General features: G+C 39.4%; 1 protein-coding gene across 1 annotated transcript in view; it reads left to right on the top strand.

Annotated features, from left to right (window-relative positions):
- NR3C2 (nuclear receptor subfamily 3 group C member 2) overlaps positions 1-24,061 on the top strand; it is a 329,662-nt gene that overhangs the window by 146,764 nt on the left and 158,837 nt on the right. The window contains exon 3 of the mRNA XM_028125270.2: positions 10,698-10,837. Within this exon, the coding sequence (XP_027981071.2) occupies positions 10,698-10,837 (140 nt within the window). The remainder of the gene's footprint in view (positions 1-10,697; positions 10,838-24,061) is intronic.

Consider the following 24,061-nt stretch of genomic DNA (forward strand, 5'->3'; position numbering starts at 1 on the left):
GTGATTGACATATACATGCTCAATAAATGTTCCTGAAGATGATTTGATGTTAGGTCTTTTTAGAGACTCTGCATACACTCAAGTGTATTATACTACCGGGTATAGTTTTATGAGAAGGGCAACGTCCCTGAATTTGGAAACTCCTTAATAGAAAGATGTGGACTACTTTTTGCTTCTATATGGCTTATATATGTCTTTTATATATGCATAAAATTACTATCACTAAAGTCAATGGTGTCAACCATGACAACATCCCAGTGGTCAACCCTAAGTCTTGTTCTCTTGGTGGCATTTGACACTGTTGACCTTCCATTGAAGTGCTCCTCCCTTTGATGCTACGTCTGCCTTATCTTGCCTTTATGCTTCCCCCCTCTTTCTGTTCCCCGCCCCCCAGGTTTGTTTGTTGAGTTTGTCTTTTCCTGCCTGACCAGAAATGTTCATTTTCTGTAATTTCCATTTGTGACCTTTTCTCCTCATTTCAACTTCTCCCTGGGTGAATTCATTCGTTGTTCTGTGATTAAAATCTAGAGTCCTTGCTGTCTATGAACAACCTATCTTGGGGCGCCTGGGTGGCTCAGTCGGTTAAGCATCTGCCTTCAGCTCAGGTCATGATCTCAGGGTCCTGGAATCAAGCCTCAAGTTGGGCTCCCTGCCTGATGGGCTCCTTCTGCTGTTCCCCTGCTTATGCTCGCTTGCTCTTTCTGTCAAATAAATAAAATATTTTAAAAAAATAACCTATCTTTCAAGTTACGTTCCACCCTTGCTTTTGTTGAATGTGGTTTTTGTGCTTGAACTATCTAGTGGTTCTTACTTTTCTTCCAGTTCATCAGATCTTTTTGCTTTCATTGTATTGTACACGTTAAAAATCATAATCAAGTCACTTTTATTATGACCTTTAACATGGTAGATTTTTGTACCCACCTCCATTTTCCATGCCATGTTTTCAGTTGTCTACCAGATATTTCAACTCAGTGTCCTACAATCATCTCTAACTACTTAATCTAGTGTTAGAGATCCTCCATGATTTGGGCCATTTTTCACACTTACCTCTAGAATGTGTTCCTTGACTTTGGATCTCAGTGCATTTGGCCATTGTCTGGACTTTTTTCTTGGTGCAGCTCATTTTTCAATTTGGATTTATTTTTAAGCCATGGATGACTCTTACCATGTAGTGACTTTAATGTTTACCAATCTCCAGGTCTTATCTACCCTACTCAACTTTAAACTTAGTGAGAGTAGAAGCCATTTGTTATTTTTGTATTCTCAGAAGGACTTTCACATAGCTTGTATTTAGTAAAAATCATTTGATTAAAATGATTCATTAATAATACAGTGGCCTATAATTACATTTGACTGTTTGTTTTGTTAGAAAATACATTTTAATCTAGACTTAAATATTTTTGCCTATTATCCAAAAATAGGTTTTGCATATTTTGATCAAATGCTAATTTGTCTAGCTATAGTTTAAGGAGAAAAAGTTACTCAAATGCCCTCCTAACATAGATCCTTATTTTTAAAATGAAATTCTACGCATAGTAGTGTGGGCTTCAGTTTGCTGTGATCCAAAGTAATTCTACCTTTTTTTAAATTTTAAATCTATATCAAGATATTTTTCTGCTATGCTTTCTTGATTATGACTTTAAGTCTTTTATGGGCAAATTTCCTTCATTTAAATGAAATTTAGAGTGTAGAGAATACATATCTCATTAAACAGAGCCACTCTAATATTATTAATGGTATAAATTATCATGAAAACAAACAAAAAAGTAAATTGGAAAAGACTGAACAGCCATAGCTGCGCTTTAAATTTTCATTTTCCAAGCTAATTATATCCTTGAATTTTCTGTGTTGGGGAACTTTATAGCCTTCACAAAACTGAGATTATAAGATATACCAATTTTTTAAATTCCTATCTGTGGCGCATCATGAATTGTGATTTAGGAGGATGAACTCTGTTTAGAGATGAATTACCCCCCAAACATTAATGATTCGTTTATCACCAAAGATAACACCATAAAGGAAAATATACCACGAGAATCACTCCCAAATATTTCCCCTAGATATATGAGGAAACTAGAATGAGATACTTCAGGTTAAATATCGTGATTCAAAATATATGCTTATCAAAGCAAGAAGAAATAGCAAAAAAGGTTTTGTGTTGGGTTTTTCTTTTTTTTGTTTGGCATATTTTATGTGTGGGTAAAATTAGCATTTTAGTAAACCAGTTGTTAAAGGTTGATTTATGTTCTTGAAAGGTTTTTGGTTTTTTTTTTTTTTTGAGTGTTCTCCAGAAACTTATGTTTCTTAGATTCAGTGTTCTTTATATAAAAATATATTTGAATCTCTGATTGTTTATTCTAATGATCTAATGTGGCTGTTCCCAACTTGCTTATCACAGACATGAACTAGAATGCTTACAAGAAATACTTATATCCACCTGTACACAAAACAGTGCGTGCAGTAAATACACAATATGGCTATTGTAGTACTACTATTTTATAGTATATTTTTAAAAACCTTTTCTTTTGCTGCTTACCAATGTTCTACCTGCTTATATAAATTAAAAGTAGTACAGAAAAATATAAAGGGAAAAGTGGAATTATCTATAGTTTGACTACTATGGCAGTCACTGTTAAGGATTGTAGATCCTACAGTAACACTGAATAATTATCACCAGAATTTAACACTGAAGATATGTCACTCTTCTTAGAGCTCTTACATATATTGAGTAAAATAAGGGAGAAGCTTTGTTATCACTACTTTATGGATGAGGAAACTGGCCCAGAAAGGTTAAGTAAACCTGATAGAGATCACTCCCCATTTTTCCTATGAGTAAACTATCATTTAATTAATTGTTGTTACATTATTTACAAAAATAGAATATAGGGTACCAATACTGCCCTACCACTGTCAGATCCAAAACAAACTCTCCCTACCCCACCCACCTGCCCATCATCCCTATCTTACATATTAACAGCACTGCCATCCAGTTGTTCTGCAAATCTGTCAGTACTATCTACTTTAAAGAAAAAAGTGTCCTTTCTCAACATCTTTCCTACTTCAGGTGTAGAAGCCACTATCCTGCCCTGGCTGGGGCATCACTGGGTCTCCTTTGCTGTCCTCCCTGATTCCCAAACCACCCACTCCTCCGGTCCATTCTCCACACAGCAGCCACAGTAAGGTGTTTAAGTGTCAGTCGGATCATGTTCCCCTCTTGCTTAAAAGACGTCAACATTCACCTCACTGCTGATGGCGCTCCGAGCAGTGTTCCGACTCCTTACTGTAGCCTTCGAGGCCCATGCGGTCCTTCTCTGTCCTCCTTTGGGGCCTTACATCCCATCTCCCAGCTCCCCTCCCTCCTTGCTGCCTGCACTTCGGCCGCAATGCCCTCCATGTCTGTGGAATATGTCAGTCAGTCCTGTCTCAGGGACTTTGCACTTATTTGTCCCTTTGTTTGGCATCTTCCCATAGCTGGCTACTTTGTCATTCAGTGTCCTCAAAGATGTCTTCTCGGGCTACCTTTCTCAAGAATCCTATTCTCTACCACCCCATCCAATCTCAGTCTGTCATTTTCTTTCTAGCGCTTACCACTATCTGCAGTTGTTCGCTTACTTCTGTATTGTCTCTCTTATTACAGTAGAAACTCCACAGCAATAGAACCTTCTCTTGTATTCATCACAGTGGTGCCTATGGAAGGCCGTCAGTGAATTGCTTAATTACTGAGTGATTTAAACACACCAGCATGTTCAGATACAAGGATGCTTATTGAAGTAGTGTTTGTATGTTCCTCAAAATTCTCACCCCGCTCTAGATAGCTGGCTGAATACTAGAGTTGATTACACATGGAAAAGTCCTTTTTAGCAACTCGTGGTGATGCTGGAAGCATATATGTGATGAAGTGACAGTACAAAAGATAAGTTTTAAAAAAGAAGATAGGTTTGTTTAATTCACATTGAGTTTAAGAAACAAGACAGTATTTTCATATGAAGAAATTTCAGTTCACTGAATAGTGGATTAATCACTACTCTGTTGTTCTGTAATTGTCATAAAGATAGGGAAAGATAGTTTTACATATGGTAATTCCTGGAACAACATGGTACATTACAGTTTCTCAGTGAACTGGTTTCTCCAGTCATGGTTTTGTTTTGTTTTTCAGTCATGTTTTGATCACTAAAAATCCATTTTTTCTCACATAGCTTCTTACTGCTTCTTCCTAAACATCCCGCCATTTCAGGGAATGTTTTTGATGATTGGCTAGTGTATCCCCTTCCAAATGTCACCAAAATCAACATGCATCTTGAACCTTTGATTATTGTCTTCACCTTCTTCACTGGGTCATTAGAATTATTATTTTTCGTACTAAAAATAGCTGCATTTTATTTGTATTTCCCTAAAAGAGACACTGATAATGTTCGTGTGTTCTTCTTTATAGTATTTTAACATTTGTGTGAAATCCTATGGACAACTAACTCCCTTTGTCTGTTAATTATAAACTTCTTTTTATGAACAATGTTTCTTTGATTACCAAGACCAAAAATTATCAGTTTGGGTAGTTTTTCCCAACCTGTCAATATTAAAATGGTTTTTAGGGGGTAGAGTACCATTTTAATGCATACATTTATAAAGGAATTTTAACCAAAATCAGCAGAGATGCAATCATGTAGATGTAAAAGGCTTTTAAGTGCCATGTGATTAGCTGTTCTAGAAAGAATACGTTTTTACATGGAGATGCTTTTATGCTTGATCTAGATCAAATGATGGTTATTTGTGGTGTATAATACATTGTCTTTAATTTGAGCTTGCAATTTGATTTGTGTAAAACTTGATCAGGACAGGCTGTCCATTTATCTTCTGTATCCACCTTTGTCTTAAAAGAATATCTTGAAAAGAATCTTAGAGATTTCCTATGTAACCTTGTTACGATGCGAATTATGGTCCAAAGAGGAGAGGTGGTTTTGCTAAGGTTTGACCAGGAAATGGCTGAGCCAGGACTGGAGCGTGAGCCTCTGTTCCTCCCTTTTCCCCTGCATATTTGGCCCTGCAGTCTGGACCTCACAGCCTATACAGCTGCCTAGTAAATAGACTATACTATAAAGTTGAATTCTGACATACAGAATCAACTTAAATAAGCTTTGTATTTTGATAACACTCAGTGTCTAAGAAGTGAGTTCAAGGTCTGCCCCTCTGTCTTTCTCTTCCTGCTTTCTTTTTCCCACTTTTCCTTCTCTACCCACCCCCTTCTAAAATGTACTGATGTATTCCTTAAAACTACCTTTAACGCTTCCCAACATGTGCCACATTTCAGGTTCAAAAATAACGTCCTGATAAAGTGTCAGTAGAATCCAGCATTTTCCTGACCCGTCCACTCTTCGTGGCCTGTCTTCTATGTTAATAATGCATATGTTTATGAGACAGCTGACTGAGCTTTTGAGAGTAGTCTGTGTCCCTGGATGTCCCCCCCCCCCCATTTTCCTCTGTGCGAAGCTAAATGAACCGCATGGGAATTGAACCTATAACCTTGGCCTCATTAATTTACCTTCTGTACGATCGCCTTTTGGAAATTTATGTTCTACTGTAATGAGATTAGGAGTGCAATTTCATTCATTCAATAAATAGCAGCACCCCTGCACTAATGGCAGTAGAGAGCCCAGAGATGCACAGGGCAAGGTTTTCGCCCTCAAGGGGCTAGGATAAGTGCACAGGTCACTAGTGTAAGGCCGGAAGTGAGGACTGCTGAAATGCGGGGGTAGCCAAGTGCTGCAGTGACTCAGGAGGAAGGCGAGGGGTGCTTGCAGCTGGGAGAACACCGGGGCCCTGGAAGGATGGATGCATTGCCAGGAGTGGTAGCAGGGGAGAGGAAGCTGGGTGTGCACACCAGCAGGGGTGCCCGCGTGTGGCTGGTACGAGGCCGGGCACATGAGGGAGCCTACTGGGGAGGTTGGGAGGGGAAAGAGGACTTAGCTGTCCTCCCGAGGTCATCATTCGTGGTGGGGAAGGGGAGCGATGGAAGTCCTACAGTCAGAACTCTTAAACAGGAAAATTCATTTCTCTGCTACTGGAGGAGGAGTTGGAGGGGGGAGAGGCTGGTGTCAGGGAGGAACCCTTCAAAAGTGAGTGACAGGGGCCTGGTACCATGTTCACAGCAGGTATTGAGGCTGAGGCCGGAGAGCAGACCCGGTAACTGTTAGATTTGACAGTTAGGGAGGTTTCATCCTGGGAGTCTCGCCGATGGCAGGACCCTTCCAGAAGCTCATAGAATGCAGAAGCAGGGATGTTATATAAGGAAGTGAAAACAGGCAGTTGGACATGGGGGAGCGCGATGGGAGACAGATACGAAGATTTGGGACGTCATTCACCAAGAGAGCTGTGGGAGCTGGGAGAGTGAATGAGATCATTAAGGGATAAAGTATAGAAAAAAAAAAAAATGGCCAAGTGTCAAGCTCCAAAGAAAAGCTACACTGATGATCTAGAAAATGAGGACCCTGAAAATCAGAGGAGGCGTGTGAAGGAGAAGGGGCTCAATACAGTGTGACAGAAACCCAGAAGGCCGAGGGCTGAGAGAGGCATACAGAGGCAAATTTGCTCTCGTGTCATTGATAGTGAGCACGAGGGAAAAATAATTCATGTTTGCTTTAGTTTTATAATTAAAGAAAATTGTTTTAATTTGGATTTCAGAATGTGTCTTTTTAATGCTACACTTTCGTTTTTTAATTTAATTTAATTTTATTATGTTACGTTAGTCACCATACATTACGTCGTTAGTTTTCGATGTGGTGATCTACACTTCATTTTTTCGTATAACACCCAGTGCTCCGTGCAGAACGTGCCCTCTTTAATACCCATCGCCAGGCTAACCCATCCCCCCAGCCCCTCCCCTCTAGAACCCTCAGTTTGTTTCTCAGAGTCCATAGTCTCTCATGGTTCATCTCCCCCTCCAATTCCCCCCCTTCATTTTCTTTTCAACTTCTCTGAATTTGGTTCCACTGCATATTTTTCACTCTCAAGACAGTTAAAAACAGATCTCATTCCTTTATATAAGGAGTGTAGTAGGACTTTAGAATTGATGATGTGGTGGGTGTTATGATACCTGTTGTGACAGTGCCCGTTATTCGAAATCACTCATTTATTCAAGTGCTGACTGGGGACCTGCCCTGCACCAGCTACTATTCCAGACACTGGGGACACAATGGTAAATAGCAGAAGAAAATCCCGGCTCCTACTGAGTTTCCTTTCTTGTGTGGATGCGGAAGACAATAAAGAGTACAGAAGTAAAGTGGACAGTATATTAGATGGTGATACGTTCTAGGAAGAAAAATAAAGCAGAAAGGGGATAGAGGGTCCTGAGGAAGGGGGCATTTTCAGTAGCATGGTCAGAGTAGGCCTGACTGAGAAGGTGACATTTGGATGAAGCCCTGAAGGAGGTACAGGAGGGAACTCTGTAGATATCTAGGTGAACAGGGGACAGCAAGCGCAAAGGCCCTGAGGTGGGAGCACACACGGTGGGCTTGGGGGCTAGTGAGGAGGCCAGTGTGGCTGAAGTGGTGTAGGCAAGCAGGAGAGGTTAGGAAAGTCTGGGAGGCCGGATTCTGGCTCTGTGGTCACAAGGGTAACTGTGACTTTTCCTTTGAGTGTGAGGGAAAGCCCCTGGATGGTTCAAGTAAAGGCGTGAATAAAGATCATTCTGGATACAGGGGAAGGAAGCAGGCAAGGGGAAACAGGAAGATCAGTTAGAAGGCTTCTGCAAATCCCAGGGAAGGGGTGTTGATGGCTTGGACTACTGGTTCCAGAAGAGGTGCGGGAAGTGAGCAGAACCTGGATGTATTCTGAAGGCAAAGTGAATAGAATTTAACAGATTGGAGAAAAAGTAAAGAGCCAGAGATGAGTCCAAGTTGTTGTATTAGTTTGCCAGGGCTGCAGCAACAGAGGACCACAGACTGGGTGGCTTAAACAGCAGAAAAGTATTGTCTCGGGTCTGAGGGCCCAAAGTCCGAGATTAACATCTTGGCAGGGCTGCTCCATTCTGAAGGCTATGAGCGAGAATCTGTTCCATACCTGTCTCCTAGCTTCTGGTAGTTTTCTGTCAATCTTTGGTGTTATTTGGCTTGTAAAAGCATCACTGCCTTTATTTTCATGTGGCATTCTCCCTGTGTGTATGTGTGTGTGTGTGTGTGTGTGTCCGTGTCCTCATTTCCGCTTTTTAATAAGAACACCAGTCATATTGGATAAGGGTCCCACCCTACTCCAGAATGCTCTCATGTTAACTAATTGTATCAGCTATGACCCTATTCCCAAGAAAAGGTCACACTCTGAGGTCCTAGGGGCTAGGACTTCAACACAGGAATTTTGGAGAGGACACAGTTCAGCCCAAACAGTTGCCATTAACTGAAATGACTGTAGGAGGAGCAGGGAGAAGGTCAGCAAACTTACAGACGTGTTAAGTTTGAGGTACACCTCAGACACTCAAATGGACTCATCAGGCAGTCAGATAAATAGGTCAGAAATTCCAGGGAGGTGTCTGGGCTGGAGATAAACATTTGGAAGTCCTGGGCATAGAGATCACAGAGAAAGTGAATTTGGATAGAAGAGAGTTACAAAAACTGAAGTCAAGAGATTATTAAGTTTGAGGACCAAGACCAAGGCTCTCAAAAATGTGAAATACAAGCTCCAAGGATGCTAGTAGTTGTGAGAAAGCAGTTCCATGTTAATGACAATTGTGAGTTACATTCTAATTGTTAACGAGGTCGAGGTATTTCCCTATAAAGTATAAGAGAATTGGACAGAGCGTGGATTGAGTTTCACTGGCTGATATGCTGAAGAAGTTACTGGTGCTGAAATGGAATGTTTTGAATGCCATAAAGAAGTCAAAGGACACTAATAAAAATAATAAAGAGCGCTTTTCTCAGAAGGAGAAACAGCTTTGGAGAACACTGTTTCAGTCCTTGATTTAAGAAGTCCTCTTCTAGAAAGTCAGTCATGATGCAGTGTTCCAGCAGCTGAATATTTTGTTCCTTCTCCTGCTTTTGGTGAGAGCATAGTTAAAATAGTTCAGACCTTTTTTTTTTTTCTTTTAATTACCAGGTCAGGATTATTATTACGTTTTAGCTAATTGGGAATACAGAAAAAGCATCACTGTAATGTAACCATTCTAGCCTTTTACTATGTTTGAGTCTTTTCCCCCACATGCCTGCTGTGCATGGAGACAGAGCTCATGGCAGCAAGGTGAGGGTGGTGACATACAAGAAGTCTCTTCAGTTTTCTGAACGTGTCCAGCTGGCATTTCTCCTAGCCATTGCCCTTTCTGCTTCCCCTGTCCCTTTTCTTTGTCTGGCTCTCATGCAGTTGTGCTTCCAAATTCAGTTCAGTGGTCACCTTTTGGGCAGGGTTCCCCAAGGCATTTCCCCACCCTCCCAGTCTGTGCCACCGTACGCCCCTGCACCATAGCACTCCCCGCAATAGTTCATGTCCCCACTAACTGAAGGACAGAGACTGGGTTGGGGTATATTTCCTCAGAACCTTGCACAGGACCTGCAGGTAGGTATTCAATAAATGCATGAGGACTGGGAATGAGTAACATCGCCTTCTTTGCCTGCTCAGAACACATCTGTCGCTGAACTGGGATTCCTTAAAACAATTTTGTTTAAACTGTGCCATTAACTAGCAGTGTAATATATATCACAATATATATGAGAAGATCCCCCTTTAAAAGTATTCATACAGATTTTTTGCTTAAAGGGTCACATTTGTCCCTAAAAACTGATGCCCGGAACCCTTCAGTTTCTTAGCAGAAAGATACCTGAGATATTTACTATATATGGCCTTTTTTTTTTAAGTATTGACTGTGTCCCTTTAAATTAGTAAGCAAAATGTAGTGATTTGAATATACCTAAATAGGGTAACATGAAAAAATGCAGAAGCTTGAAGGGATAAAATTGCTGGCAGTAGAGGCAAGAATTTTTAAATTTTAATTAGTGGATTGTTTTGCAAATGGGAGAATTTTTTTATCTGGCATAACTGAGATGCATAATCTGAGTCTGGGTGAAGAGAGTAAAGTACAGTAATAGTTCTCTGATGCCAAAAATACTTCCCTGATGACTCGGCTCAGGGTTCTTCTCTTCCCTACCACCTAGAATACAAATAATATTTTCTGGCCAACTTTCCCAAAAATAGGGGGAGGGGCCCCTGGGCACTTGGTGGCTCAGTCCATTAGGTGTCTGCTTTCTGTTCCAGTCATGATCCCAGGGCCCTGGAATGGAGCTCCACATTGGGCTTTCTGCTCAGCAGGGAGCCTGCTTCTGCCTCTGCCCCTCCCCCTGCTTGTGCGCTCTCTCTCTCTCTCTCTCTCTCTCTCTCTCTCTCTCTGTGTGTGTGACTGTCAAATAAATAAATAAAATCTTTAAAAAATTATAATAATAATTGTCAGTTCTCCCAAACCTTAAAAAAAAAGTAGGGGGGAAAAAGTATATATGTGATTATTATTTCTTGGTACCAAGAAAAGGCTTTGCTTTGCTCTACAGAATTCTGGATAACATTCCTCCACTGATAGGGTTTTACCTTCATTTTCTAAGTCACATGTGTGACCAGTAAATACTGAATTCATTTATGGAACCACGAATATTGACCAATTTTGAGCTAAGCTATACAGCATATCAAATGTGCTCCTGCAGTGTATTTATTTAAATCTTTATTTCTCTCCTCAGCTCTTCTTTACGAAGTGTTTCTACTGGATCTTCAAGACCTTCCAAAATATGTTTGGTGTGTGGGGATGAGGCTTCAGGATGTCATTATGGGGTAGTAACCTGTGGCAGCTGCAAAGTGTTCTTCAAAAGAGCAGTGGAAGGTAAATGTTCATGTGGGTGTGCCTTTTACACATTTCCTTTTCTAGTGTGTAGCTTACTTGCATAGTTAACTCCAAATCATTATTGGGAAATAATTCAAAAACATTTTTGAGGCAGTTTGTCCGTGATAAATAGTAGTAATGTCTTACCTAAAAACCACCTGGAGATTTTCCACTGAGCGCTATTTAATGGGCAGAATTTGACATGGGGAACTGCGATCAATCAAAAAGAAGTTTTTGTTTTTGCTTGTTTGTCTTTGTTTTTCAGTGAGCCTTAGAAAAATAATTCTCCATAAATTTAATTTGCATGATGAGCAAGAGCATTTTTACTAGGCACACATAGAATGCATTGTCTTCTCTGTGTTTCTGTATCAAATATATGTGTTTGTGGCAAATTAAACATTAATATCAGAATCCTGTCTGTAATTTAAGTTGTATTCCATACAGAATAATTTCATTTAGCAACTGCTTCAGATTCCGGGTTCCTGCTAAAGTCCTATCTTTGTTCTAACTGAAGGTTTTCCAAACCAGGAAGTTAAATGAAACCTCTGACTATGATTCTGTAGGTGTATTTAGGCTAGCTTTTGCTTCTGTCCCAGTAATTGTACTTCCTCAGGAGAAGTAGTCTTTTAGTTTGTTTTTGCCTCCCTCCATCCTCACTTAAAAGCAGTTAATTAACATCAAACTTAGTCCAGATGGTTTTATTAATGCTGACTACATGACTGGGTAAAGTGTAGAATTTTTGCTATTAGGAGCAGCGTTACTGGCATAATTGACACTGATTTCACCAAGGAGTTCCACATTAAGACTCCTGTAGATTTATTTCTCAGGACAGTTTTCTGGGGGACGAATCAGTGCTTCAGAGACCTAAGGGGAAGGGACTTGAATGTTTATTCTTTGTTTTGCTGGTGACCATGAGGATATGTCTTCAGTTTCGGATGCAGAAGCTGACCAAGTAGTTATTTCTGTGCTTCTGGGATTGATTTTGCGTTATTTAATTAATATTACATGATTTTACATTATTTACACTATTAATTATTTAATAGTCCCCAAACCCAGCGTTGAATTGGTAATGGGAGTTCTATATTTCTTTCGCAGAATATGGGCTCTTGGTTACAGGTGACAGAAAATTGAATACAAACTGGCATACACACCAGTAGAAATTCATTGGCTCACATAACTCTAAAGCCCTAGTGTAGGCTTGGCTTCAGACAAGCTGAGGTCTTAAGCCAGGTAGTTAGAGCTCAATCCCATTCCCTCTCCCCCTTGACTTTACTCTGGCTCTATTCTCATCCAGGTTCTCTTCTGGTGATGAGACAGCCACCAGGACCTCATGAAAAAGAGGTTCTCTGTTCCCAGCTCTTCTTATAGAAGGCCCCAGTTCAATCTCCTAATACTGTACTTGGCTCCCACATTCTTCTCTGAACCAAACACAGTGACCCGGGAATGCAGTGATCTGACAGGCTCCTTCTGGCTGGAGTCGGCCAACCTAAGCTACCTAGACCAACAGTGGGGAAGAGTATTTCCCATAGGAAAAAATGGATCCCGTTAGCAGGAGACTGATTCCTGGAAAATAAATTTGTACAATACTGAAATCAGTTTATTTTTTTCAGACTTTCCTCCCCTGCCACCCCCTTTTCTCTTTCCTTAACTCTATGATTGGCTCAGTAGAAGATAAATAAGTAAAATTGCCTCTGGTACTTTCCTAATGCCACTTTGTACCTTCCAATATAAGGACACCATACCCACCCCCACCCCTGCTCACTAATTAGTGAACAAAGTAAGGCGATATGTAAAACTAAAGCAGTGTGGAGAATGTTTGGAGGGGGACCCTCTGTGTTGCCCTGCATCCGGGTCAGCTTTCATATCAGGACCCAGGCTTCGGCTGTTTACAGAACCTGCTCTTCTCTACATCTGAAGCAAAAGGTTTTCCCAAAGTTTTTGCTTAGTTTTTGTTTTAAATAGTTTCTGTGGAAGTAACTGAGGAAAGAAATGTTTTTGTAACTAAGGTATAAATAAATAAGGAAAAGCCTTGATATCTATATATCTTGTTCTTTCATTGGAAAGCTAATTAATAATGGATAATGACACTTGATAAGCACTTTTTAAGACTTCTATTAATATAGCTTAGTCCCTATTTTGGGGGGGAATTACAATTTTAGAGCTCACCTGCATGAAACAAGGCTTATAAATTTTGAATATAAACTTCATGGGACTGAGGACTTGTTTTTATTTTGTATTTGTGTTTCTTTACTGTTTTATTGTATGTAAGAGAGAGAATATGTGAGAAATTAGATTATCTTTGTATCAGAACTTTTTGATTTAATAAATTATTTTTATAATACTTTATATAGTTTGAGGCACTAGTTATAAAATTATGGTATATAGGGCGCCTGGGTGGCTCAGTTGGTTAAAATTATGGTATATAGATTTCTTTTTTATTCCCCTTTTACAGATGAAGACAGTTGGGATCAGACCCAGTCTACTAATCAATTCAAAATCATAAGGCCAAAAACTCAAACCCGTATTAAAGTCTTAGGACTCCACACTAGACCCAACCTAACATCTCACAACTCTAAATCTCAAAATCTATTTCTTTCATTTTCTATAATTCTCAGGTTCATGGAAATTCTACCCTATATGTCATTCGTTCATGCCTACCTGGTGATAACGAAGGGAGTGATGTAAGCATTGAGAAGACATAATTTGGCACCCTTAGTATGGTGCATATGTATGGGTGACTGTGGATGTATAGTCATACACATATGCAAATATTTATGTGTTTTTAAATTTGAATATTTACTAAGTTTGTTTTCTGGCTTTCCCTGATAACCTTAAGCTCCTCTTTAGATTACAAAAGCAGAGAATTCCAAGCAGCAGTGGATAGAGAGGGAGCTGGGACAAGGGCAGTCAGTTAAGCTGAAAAGAGCTAACCACACCAAAGACAGAACTGGAAGTGACCACTAGAGTGGAGACAGGAGGAAAAATGTAGCAATCTGTGCTCTGAGTTTACTGGTTTAAGGCTTTATGCCCCAGAGCACTCCATTCTAAAGACTGGTATAATAGTGTAGTTGTAACTGTGTAGGAAGACTGAAAATCATTTTTTAAAAGTATAAATTATGTTCTTTGTGTTCTGTTTAATGGCATATATATATATGTGCTTATTTTTTTCATCTTAAACATCTAATATAAAAATCCTTAGAAGTTTCATCCAGAACACCTTACCTTATTTTCCAATAATGTCAGTTAAGAGCCATATTATTAAACCTTACAATTGGAAGTTTATAATTTTGTTTTTAAATTTGAATTGTTTATTTGTCTTGAAGGTTTGTCAGGACCTTTCTATCTTAAAAAGAAGAAGAAGCATTTATATACTTATAGTTTTTTAGGTAGGGTTCTCCCTTGGGTAGAAACTGGACTGGACTGGTTTTACAGCCAGAAGATTTAGTTTTAATTTCTGGCTCTGCCACTCACTAGGTGTGATATTAAGGGAAGTTATTTAATTTGCGTGGGCCTCAGTTTCTTTATATCTAAATAGGGAAAGTAATACTGCCCTAGTAACCTACTAAGAAAAATTAAGTGAAAACAAAATGTTTTTGCCGATTTTATAAAGTACATCAAAATATTAGAACTTTATTTTAATATTAGATTCCCTAGGATCAAATGCTACAGTTCTCTGCTTAATGTCCTTGCAGAGAGATATGTAAATGGTACAATAACATGGCCCTGTTAGGTTTTTGTTTTTTCTTCATTAGATCTTCATTTTTCCTGTAATACGTTATTTTTCTTCATTGAGCTGCCCTTGGAGGTTGTAAGATCCTTCTAGACTAGCAGTTCTCAAAAGTTCTCAAAGGGCATATGGGGGAAGTGGGGATAATGGAGGGTCTGCCAAAATTTTCTGGAGAGGCCATCCCACATGTTCCAATGTGGCCTGGACTGTTGCGATTTACCCCCATAATGACTCTCTGTCAATGATGGGGGGTGGTCTCACATTTGGAAGTTGCATAGTAAAGAAAATATTAAGAGCTATCAACTGGACTTTGAGCTCCTCTGTTAGATGTCTTCAGGGCAGGACAGAGTCTTATTTCCAGAATCTAGCAAGACTCTATAGATATTTAGTAGTCACCAAATAAATGTTTGAAGGTACACGTGAATGTGGACATGTGGCATGAGAGCAACTGAGGTTAAATGACTTCAAGTCAGTAAATTAGCAATGAAACTGGCCCAAGAGTTTGTGCAGGCCTTTGGCCTTCTAATCCGCAACTTCTAATTCTAGTCTGAGTTTGTATGATCTCAGTCTCTTTCCAACTGTAAATTGCCATTAGTTTCATCTCATGTGTATTTTATTTTGTGATCCCTCAATGAACAGAGCCGACTACATTCAGTACACTATTTTATAATCTAATTTCCTTTTTGGATACTCCGTATACAAGCAGTGTCTGGTAGACACAGCTACCACAAATCACTGAAGAGTTACAAGGCTGAAAAAAAAAAAGAGAGAGTTCATTATTATGTAAAGTCAGCTGGATTTGTATTTTTGTAAGCAGACCTGTTAGGCTAAAGATTCCATATCTTGGTAAGGTCAGCCAAATCACATGATGTCAGTTTCCATACTCAGACATTTCCTTGTAAGTAAGAGACTTACAAATTTATTTCCTGAATTGAAATCCCTTTTAGGAGATATAATTGTAGATTAATCAAAGGATTCCTCAAATATGCAGAATTTTAAGGTAACCAAGCCTGTGAACATGTACCTCAGTCCTTTCAAATGTAGTACACAGCATATAGATTAAAAAAATCTTTAAATTTATAGATTATTCTTTGGGGGAAACTGTTCTTAAAGAAATGTGATGGTTGGCTAATAGTTAATTTCTTTTGCTTTTCTGAAATTAATGATTAAACTGAACAGGTCCAGAGGAAAATGTGTCTCACTGTGTCATACCCACGTTTGCCCTGTCAATGCTGTATGAGCAAGTGGGAGGTGTAGGGGAGTGGGGGATGGGCACAATACAGTTGTGTGCCAAAATAGCTTGAATTTAGTGGACACAAACTAATTAGGGTGGTATTATATAATAATTGAAATATAGCCATTCCCTTGTAACTGGCAATATAAAATTAAGGAAATGATAATGCAAGGAAATAACTTAATGTATATTTACTAGATGTCTTCAGTTCATTATATGATATAGCCCTTAGTGTCCCCATGAGCCATGTACAGGAGACTAAAGAACATCAAAGTCCAGTGTCACTCTTATAGAACTGCTGAGTCAGAATAGGAAACCAAGCACTGTTCTGGTTTACAGTTTTAAATTCTTTGAAGATTATTTCTTTCCTTTACCACATATTAGGAAACAAGTAACCTGGTTCTTTCTAATTACTTATTTTAAGAGCTTAAATACCTACCCAGTAGATCATATCTATGGTTTTTATGAACACTCCTTTCCTCCTTATATAAACATAAGGCTTTAGTGTTAATTGCAAATGTTTGCCTAGATTTTTTATATCCCTTCAGTTGGTTGCTATGGGAACATGCAAAGCCATGACATTTAGGCCAACTCGGAAGGTCAGGGAAGGCTTCTTAAAGAATTGACCCCAAACTGAATCTTGGAAGATTAGAATTGGCAATGGTGAGGAAGGATGAAGATAGGCTGTCTGCACAGGGCACCAAAAGCAATTTCACATTAACCATTTCAAAAATTTGAGGTGTGAGGTAATAGAAGGTAAAGCTAAATGTGCCGATTGGGTCCAGGTCCTGGACCGTAAGGAGGGGCCTGAGCTTATCCTTGGGCAAAACGAATGGCAAACTCAGTTTTGCATTTAATATCTGGCCTCAGGGAGGTATGCTTATTTAAATAGGGACAGTTCCAGTGGCTGTTTTAAATCATTTTGGTGAGAGCTGTCCAGGGAAAGAACTAGACCATCAGTGTTAGACATTGAGAGGAGGGGTAGTTAAGGAGACTATCTGGGAAGGAACATTGGCAGTTCTATATTGGAGGAAAAGAAGCAGAGATCTAGGGTGAGTCCCCAGGCTCATTTGCTGATACTAGGAACATTGGAGAGGGAGTAGCTTTGGGGGCATGGGAGGAAAGGTTCATTCACTCAGCAAACATTTATTTAATATCTACTAAATGCCAGACACCATTCTAGGCATACCCAGGGACATCTTGAATGAAGATCAAGTGAACAAAATCCCCTACCCTGGTGGAGTGTACATTCTAGTGAGGGGTCGTGGAGAGATTAGACATAATAAAGGAGCCATTTATGTAGCATATGGAAAAAAGGGAGGGGCACTGCCAGGATAAAGGAGACTGGAATTGAGGTTCAGTTTAGGACAATGAGTTTGAAATGTCTGTAGGACAGTCAGGTGTGCCTAACAGAAAGTTGGATGTGAGACTCTGAAGCTTGGGGAATTAGGCACGATTTAAAGCAAAGATTTTGGAATCATCATCCATGAAAATAGATGCATTTGCCTGAGAAATGGGTACTTAGACAAAGAATGTGCCATGGTTAGAATCTTAGAGAACATAAATCTGGAACATTGAGTGTGTGTGTGTGTGTTATGCATGTGCAAATAATTTTTCTCTCTTCAAGTTGCACACAAAGTCCTAGTTAACTTGGTCTCTCGTTGTTCCAAATTTAGCTAGACTTAAGGCATTACTGCATATGTGGAATTTTCAATCCCAGTTTTTGTTTTTATTCATCATTAAGCCTTAATTATTACTGAATCTTACTAGTCCAGGGCCCACAACTAAACATAATATAAAGGAGATTTGATTTGCTGACCAGTGCAAAAATAATGCCAAACATGTAGCAGTGCTCAAGCAACATTTGTTGATTGATTGTTCGTTAACTATTTATAAATGGGATTCACCCTTGTTTCTGTCAAATATGTTGAAATGATTTATTAGAAAATGATTTGAAGTAGGAACAGGTGGGCCAAGAGTAAGTTAGCATTATCCAAGGAGAACTTCTTGTAGCTTAAAACTTTAAATTAAGGTGCACTTAACAAATGTGTAAAGTATAAATTAGAAGCCCAGTAATTTTCAAATGCTTATGGGTTTGTTTGCTACCCATCTTGTTCCAGAAAAAACATCCAAAGAAACTGACAACTTTACATAAGTTAAAATGAAATTTAAAATGAGTGAAACGAAAAACAGGACAAAGGGAAGATGAGAGCAAGAAAGAGAAAACTAGAGCCAGGAATGGGGATGATATAGAGAATATATGCCCTGAGACTTTTGTAGAGACTGGCCACTCACTCCTTTGGCTGTCGGCTTTCCAATAGCCAACCCAAAGACAACAGGAGGTCACCTAACCTATGATCCTTTCTAAAAACTAGTGTAGAGGATTGCCTGTTGATAAAATTTTCGTGAGCATTTCCATGCGAATTGTAATCTGAAATTTAAAAAGTAACTCTTTTTGCAGTTAATGGAAGAGTTGGGTTTATCTTAAGGAGCAGTGCTTTAAAAAATGCTTTGTTCTGTCAACCCCCTGCTCCTGTAATAATAGCTACCATTTAATGAGCAGTTAGTTACTAGATGCCGGACACTGTGCCCAGTCCTCCATGTTTTATCTCACACTTTCCTCATGACAGCCTTCTGACATCTGAAAGTTTTGAAAGGTAATATCTTTAAACTCTGTATGCAGTTGTTGCTATAAGGAAAACATTGACTTTTTTAACAAGGCTTTATGCTATGATCCTTCAACTGTTGAAATTTATAGCAATAATTGTAATATTTGAGTACTTGTGTTTGTGCTCATGATGCTAAGAACTTTATTGTATATTCTCATTTTAATCCTCCTAATAATCCTGTGAAGTGGGTATGATTATTATCTGTCCTCATGTTAGAGATCAGTCATCTGAGGCATGCGAGAGGTGAGTAGTCCAAGAATCCTCAGATTGAAGGAAGTGGGATTTGAACTCAGGAAGCCCAGGCATTCTGACTCTGTGTACTTAATACATAAGCTATACTGCCTCTCACAGAGTTACGAAGATCCCAACTATTTCTACCCACCAAAAAGTAGGGCAACATCTCTGGCTTCAGAACACTTATGAAGAGCACATTATAATTTAAGTCATCTCGCTATACTCTAAATAATTAACTCCTAACCATTCCAAGTTGGAATTCTAATTTGAATTTCTGTTGCCCTAATGGGAAAGAGATTGGGTAGTCTCTATTTTTTCTTAAGGAATGAGCTCCATATTTTTAAAAAATTACTGTTACCATCCTGAAGTACCTCTTTAACATCTTGATATTAATCTGAAGCTTTATTTAAAATTTTTATCTTCCTGTGTTTCATTTCCTGTGTGTGATAAAAATTAGATGTAGCCTATCAGGTTCAGAGAACCATCAGGAAAATGGCCTCCTTCATCCAAAGCTGAAAGTGACTAACTCCTCCGCTCTTTGTTGTCTGCTTTATGTGTGGTGGCTCAGAAACAGACCCAAGAGCCATAGGACACAAAGCTTCTCTCAAGGAACTTTACTCGTGGTGTAACTAGGATCATACAACTTGTGCTCATGGTATAATTAGGATCAGGATTTGATACTTTGACACCGAAAATGAAAATTGCTAAATTGACTGCAGTCAAATGCCAAAATAGGGTCCTGGAAGGATGAGGAGGATGAGGAGGAGAGGGTGGAGGAGGAATGGGCAGATGAAGCCTGAACCTGAGCCCACTTGCTTGAGCTCAGTTCAGTGACAGCCTGGCCAGAGCAGGCCCATGCCCAGATGTGGTGTTGGCAACTGAACAAAGACGCTAGGGCCAGCTTGTGTAAGGCCCTCCTATTGGAATGAGAAATCACAGCCCTTCTCTTAAATACGTCAGGTCTTTTTATAAAAGTTCTTTACAGTGGAAAAAATCAACACAGTGGCTTAGGCAGTTTTGTCTCTTGGTGTGGAACGGTGAGTGGCTCATGGCAAGGGCCACCTAGAGGAGGATATGACAGCTGAGATGGGCCTGTGGATGGTGGAGAGTAGAAAGGACCTAACTTGGGATGGCATTGGTGCCTCTGAGTGGAAGGCCTGATTTGAGCGGGGAGGGGAGAATTGGAAGGACCCGATGGTGGATTCATCTGGGAGAAGGAGGTCGCTGACAGAGACTGAGGAAGGAAACACTCTAAGAATAGAGATGATGGAAAAGTGGAGTTTAGAACAGGTGAGGCTGTAGCAGTCAGTTCTCCAAAGGCGAGAAAGCAGTCCAGGTGAGTAGGAAAGGAAAAGCAGAGACAAAATTCCAAAAAAGTTCACTTTCTACCTGGAAATAGTTTCTTGAAAATTTTAAAATAAACTGCGTCGTTAAGTATTAAGCATTTTGGCAGATGGGCTTAGTTGTAGGCAATAGATGTGGAAGCTGCACAATGAAATTGAGAGCCTGGCGAAAGTCTCGGGCCCACAGCACCACTGGAACAGGCCTGTGGCTGCAGTGATCACCGGGGGGACTTGGGCTGTTGTTACTTCCTCTATTAGAGGTACTAAATGATGATTTCAGCAGCTTATGGCCCCATAGGGAGCCACAACATGAAGCTATTTATGGTTGAGAAGGCAGAAAAAATCTGTAGCAAATGAAAAGATGCCAGTGTTTCAAGTCCCTAAGATTTTTCCTGTAATGTTTTGCTCTTTAAGGACAGACATATCTAGTGTAGCGTAGTGATTTTTTTTTTCCTTTGAACCTTACTCGGTATCTGTGTTCACTTCCCATCCTGACTTTCTAGATGGGAAACCGAAAGAGGCTGATAATGATGTTTCTAGAGATAAGCAGATGCAGGTAGCACATGCACACTTCCAGAGCTCTGCCCCACCTTACTCGATCACCCGGTGACGGCTGTTCTGGGGCTAAGGAGCGGGGGAAACCTCGAACATCAGCAAGACGTTTATTATCATAAAGCCCTCTGTGCACATGCACACATTCTCTCACACACCTCCCTCCAGCATCATAGACCAAATCCACATCTAGAGAAGAGCAGACTGACGCCGAGGAATGAAGCTCACAACTCTCGTAAGCAACGTAGATTGTTTCCATTTTGCCCTCAGGTTGGCCCTATTTGGAGCTCTTTAATAAATGCTAGCTCTTGGAATTTGTTGACTATAAGCTTCCATCTACAAAAGCATCACCTTCCTGTATGTGCTGTGTTGCTAATTAACAGTGAACTTTTATACCTCACAGAGCAAAGAACAATCCCTAAAGAAGAGTGAGAAATACATTTTCTCTCTACAGGTAGAAGACCAAAGGCTCCATTAAATTACTGGCATTTGACAGCCTAATACATCATTACAAAAATGTTTTGTTTACTTTTCTAATGGTAAAACATGAAATAAAGCGAATGAAATAAAACAACAGATTAGAGGATCTAAATCTAGAAGGGCATCCTAATTGTCAGCAAGAACTGTGAAGAGTCACTTACAGCAAATAGCTGAGGAGTAGATGGGGTGAGGTTTTTAGAAAGTTTAACATACATTTCAAATTATATATGTCACTGTAGGATAGCTCAGGCTCATTAAATTCTTTTATTTCAGTGGAATCAAAACTATATAATTTGAAAACTACAAGGCAGATACCTTCTCCTCCCTCCTAATCCCTTTTTATATTTTATTTTCTTCTCCAGTTCAGAAGGAAGAACCAGGGATTGGGTTTCCAAATTCATACCACCCTCTTGTAAGCCATACTGAACACTTACTAATTTTTTAGTGAAAGGCTACTTGGATATTATCCATTGGTTTGCACACTTTACTGTGAGAGTCCTCCAGTAAGAAGCTGTAAAGGAAAACATTACCAAAATAGGCTTTTAACTCCTTTTTAGGGGCACTTGGTGGCTCAGTCAGCTAAGCATCTGCCTTCAGGTCAGGTCATGATCCCAGGGTCCTGAGATCGAGCCCCTTGTCAGGCTCTCTGCTCAGCGGGGAGTCTGCTTCTCCCTCTGCCTCTGTGATCTCTCTCACTCTTGCTGTCTCTCAAATAAATATGTCCTTTTTATGTAAAATGATGGTAGAGTAGAAAGAGAATTGGCCTTGGGTCAGACAATGTGGATTTTAGTCCATACTGCTGCTCACTCTGATGCTTTGAGCAAATAATTGTTAATGTCTGTTTCCTCTTCTAGAAACCAGAGAAATTAAATATTGAAGTATCAGCTCTACCCATCCCTCAGAGTTAGGAAGATATAAAATAGTACATGTATGCTTAAACTGCTTTAAAAACAATAATGGCTTGCTTTACAAACATTATATTTAAAAAACTTTCCTCTTCTTAGGAAGTAATTTAATCAATATACGTTGGTTCTCCATAAACTGTGGGATATTTAAACTGTAGCTATTTTATGTACATATTAAATATTTGGTTTGCAGGAAAAACCAGTAAAACTTAAAGCATCTATTACTTTAGGTAAGACTTGGAGTTTTGACCTCTTTGTCACTAAACCACTTTGGTTTAGGCAGATCTATATTGTTCCTGAGTATTGTGCCAAGGGGCCACGGTGGGGAAACCTTTGTATTTAAGGTCAGGATTTAAATTTAATCCACCTGAGTACAGAATCAGACAAAGAAAAAAGACCATTTTCACACTCTTTCAACATCTTAACCATTTGCAAGATCACAACTGCTTTTTACTATCTTTTTTTTTTTTTTAATTAACTGTGCCAGGATTTCTAAAACATCCTGCATTCTCTTACCCTCCCACTCTTGTTGAATGACTTAATTGGAAAACCAGTGCAGAATTAGTCTAGGTTGATTCTTTTTCATCTGGCCCACACCATAGCGTTTTCCTAGTTGGACCAGGCTCAGCAATTTGATATAGCTAGCATTACATAAGTATTAATTGTTTTGTTTTATTTCATTTTTTGCTATCTAATATGAACTAGAGTTGCATTCAAAGAAAGAATTGGAGTAGAGTACTGGTAGCCATTAATTAGCACTCCTTTAAAAATTACTGGTTTTAAAGAAGAATAGATGATCTTGTTCCAGAAATGCCATTATTAAATGATATTAGACCAAAAATTCCTTCAAACAGCCTTCCCTTTCAATTTTTAAAATCAAATGTGGGTCTGACACATCTGATTAGGATTTAGAGTTATTTGAGGAGTTTAGTTGTTCTAATTGGTGATCCTTAAAATTCAAAATATTTGTTACATCTCCCAAATATTGAAATAGCTGACCTTTGCCTAATTAGTTTAACCAGCATCTCAAAGAACAGAGCTGTAAGAGTGACTAAGGTCAGATCTCACTGAAACATGGAAAGCCAGGTCCAGAACCTGGAGAGCAGGTGATGAGAGGACAGGTAAAGAAGCAGGGACACCACAGGACCATGGCCAGTTAGGGATAAAGCAGTCATTGAAAATGGAAAGGAAAACGCCCCACGCACACCACAGTGGGGGCACACAGCAACCCAGGCGCCTCCATGCAGCTCGGCGAACTGTTGAGCGCTTACTATGCTCTAGGCCCTGGGAGCATGCTGCTGCCATTCCCGTTAGCGAAGAGGCACGAGGATCCCAGACACCACCCCTTACTTCATTCTAAGCAGTGTGCTCCCCCCACCCCCATACATCTAGTTTATTTTAAAAACTTCCTATAAAGCAGAATAATCATGTTGAGCCTTAGGAATTAACTGTGTCTTTTCCAGTGAAACAGTACAAATCATGTAAAAATCAAATGGAACCAGGAAAGATTTTTTTTTTTAAACAAAGATTCTCACTGTTGAACTTCCTTTACTAAACAGAAAATTGCAGTTTTCAAGTCCTGAAGCTATTTATGAGACTGAGTAAGTTGTCATTTATAGTCCTGACCCACAGGGAGGGGATGAGAACAAAAAAGAAATTATTTTAGTATCAAAAATTAACCTCTCCTGAGCCATTAGTGCATCTTTTATAAAAACAAACGAGAAAATTAAAGCAATTTTTAAATTATTTAAAAAATCAAGCAAATTATCTCTCTTACAGTCAGGGGAGCAAGTCAGAAGTGTAACATAAAATATGGGTTTTCATTTATGTGGGAAAATGGAGTAGGCTTTCCTGTTTTGTCTTTACCATAATTTACCATTACGTAAGTAATAACTGTGTTTTTCCTTTCTTTCTTTTTTTTTTTTTACTATCCAATATGACTTGATCCTGTAATTTAGAAAGGAACCGCCTGGGTGGCTCAGTCAGTTAAGCATCTGCCTTCGGCTCAGGTCATGATCCCAAGGTCCTGGGATCGAGTCCTGAATTGGGCTTCCTGCTCAGTGAGGAGTCTGCTTCTCCC

This window comes from Eumetopias jubatus, unplaced genomic scaffold (assembly GCF_037043125.1).
Source record: "Eumetopias jubatus isolate StellerSeaLion01/CBP00866 unplaced genomic scaffold, mEumJub1_p1.0 scaffold_2, whole genome shotgun sequence".
Lineage (NCBI taxonomy): Eukaryota > Metazoa > Chordata > Mammalia > Carnivora > Otariidae > Eumetopias > Eumetopias jubatus.